Source organism: Neophocaena asiaeorientalis, unplaced genomic scaffold (assembly GCF_003031525.2).
Source record: "Neophocaena asiaeorientalis asiaeorientalis breed wild unplaced genomic scaffold, Neophocaena_asiaeorientalis_V1.1 scaffold114, whole genome shotgun sequence".
Lineage (NCBI taxonomy): Eukaryota > Metazoa > Chordata > Mammalia > Artiodactyla > Phocoenidae > Neophocaena > Neophocaena asiaeorientalis.
The window spans coordinates 5203055-5204068 of NW_020173116.1; the positions used below are offsets into that span (position 1 = coordinate 5203055).

Below are 1014 nucleotides of genomic sequence, written 5' to 3' on the forward strand. Positions count from 1 at the left end.
CACCCCTATCCTCGCCGGGCCCCCTCTCCTCCGCCCGCCTGGAGCAGAGGCTAGGGGCGCAGGCGAACCCAGAGCTGAGGGGAGCCTGGGTTCGCCTGAGGACGCCGCGCTCACCTGCACCGCGTGGCTGAGCCCCTCGCGCACAGCGTAGTTGAAGGACTCGACATGCGCCCGCGTCAGCTCCTGCAGCGCTGGCTTTTGCTGCTCCCGCGGGATCCCGTAAGCGGGGTCGGTCAAGTGCTTTAGGCTGGGCCCGCTGGGTAGGTGCCGCCACCGGCCGTCGGGATCCATGAGTCCGCCTGCACACCGGATGCCAGCAACAGCTTCACACGCGCCGGAAAGCATGGCCGGCGCCGGGCGCCTTCGGCTTGCTGGGAAATGTAGTTCCTCTTTCTCCTCCGGCCCTGGGTCCTCCGATTTTACGGGGTCGACTTGAAACCAATACCGTGGAGCGAATGGGCCAGTTTAAATCTGTGCAGAGTCGGAGCGTGGGGGACTCGCCCGGCCTCCTCTCTTCCACCGCCCCCTCCCATATCCCCCTTCCGCGAGACGCCAAAGGCGGGAATCCGCTCCACGGGCAATTCCACGTGTGACCTCTTTGGCTCTCGTTCGTGCTATTAGGGCCGGCCGAGAGCGGTGTTCAAAGATTTCCCTCTCTTCCCTTGACCGCTTTGCGATCCAGTGCTGATGCAGACCCTTGGGGTGACACCCAGCCGGAGTCTTGGCTTCAAGGAAAACGCCGTCGGGCACCAAACTGCTCTCTACCCAACTCTGAAGTCGAAGGCTCGTCACTGGGACGGTCAAGCGGTGGTCCGCCCTCTCTACCCACTCCCCGCGTCGTCTGGACTGAAGTCTTGAGCCGGGCGGGGCCGGCGGGGTGGGAAGGCGGGTGTCCGAGGGGCCTTGCAGCCTTAAGATCCTTTGAGAATCTGTAAGTCCTATGAAGTACTTATCTCCCCAGAATACGGACGTTATCAGGGACTGCCTGCAGCTGTCTTTCAACTTCGTCTTTGG

General features: G+C 63.1%; 1 protein-coding gene across 3 annotated transcripts in view; it reads right to left on the reverse strand.

Moving 5' to 3' along the window:
* Positions 1-770, reverse strand: part of POLR1B (RNA polymerase I subunit B) — a 23847-nt gene extending 23077 nt beyond the window's left edge. For 2 of the 3 annotated variants that reach the window (XM_024743756.1, XM_024743758.1), the window contains exon 1: positions 115-770. In XM_024743756.1, the coding sequence (XP_024599524.1) occupies positions 115-345 (231 nt within the window). In that variant the 5' untranslated portion in view covers positions 346-770. The remainder of the gene's footprint in view (positions 1-114) is intronic. The other variant, XM_024743757.1, reaches the window with a different exon arrangement.
* Positions 771-1014: the final 244 nt, after the last annotated feature.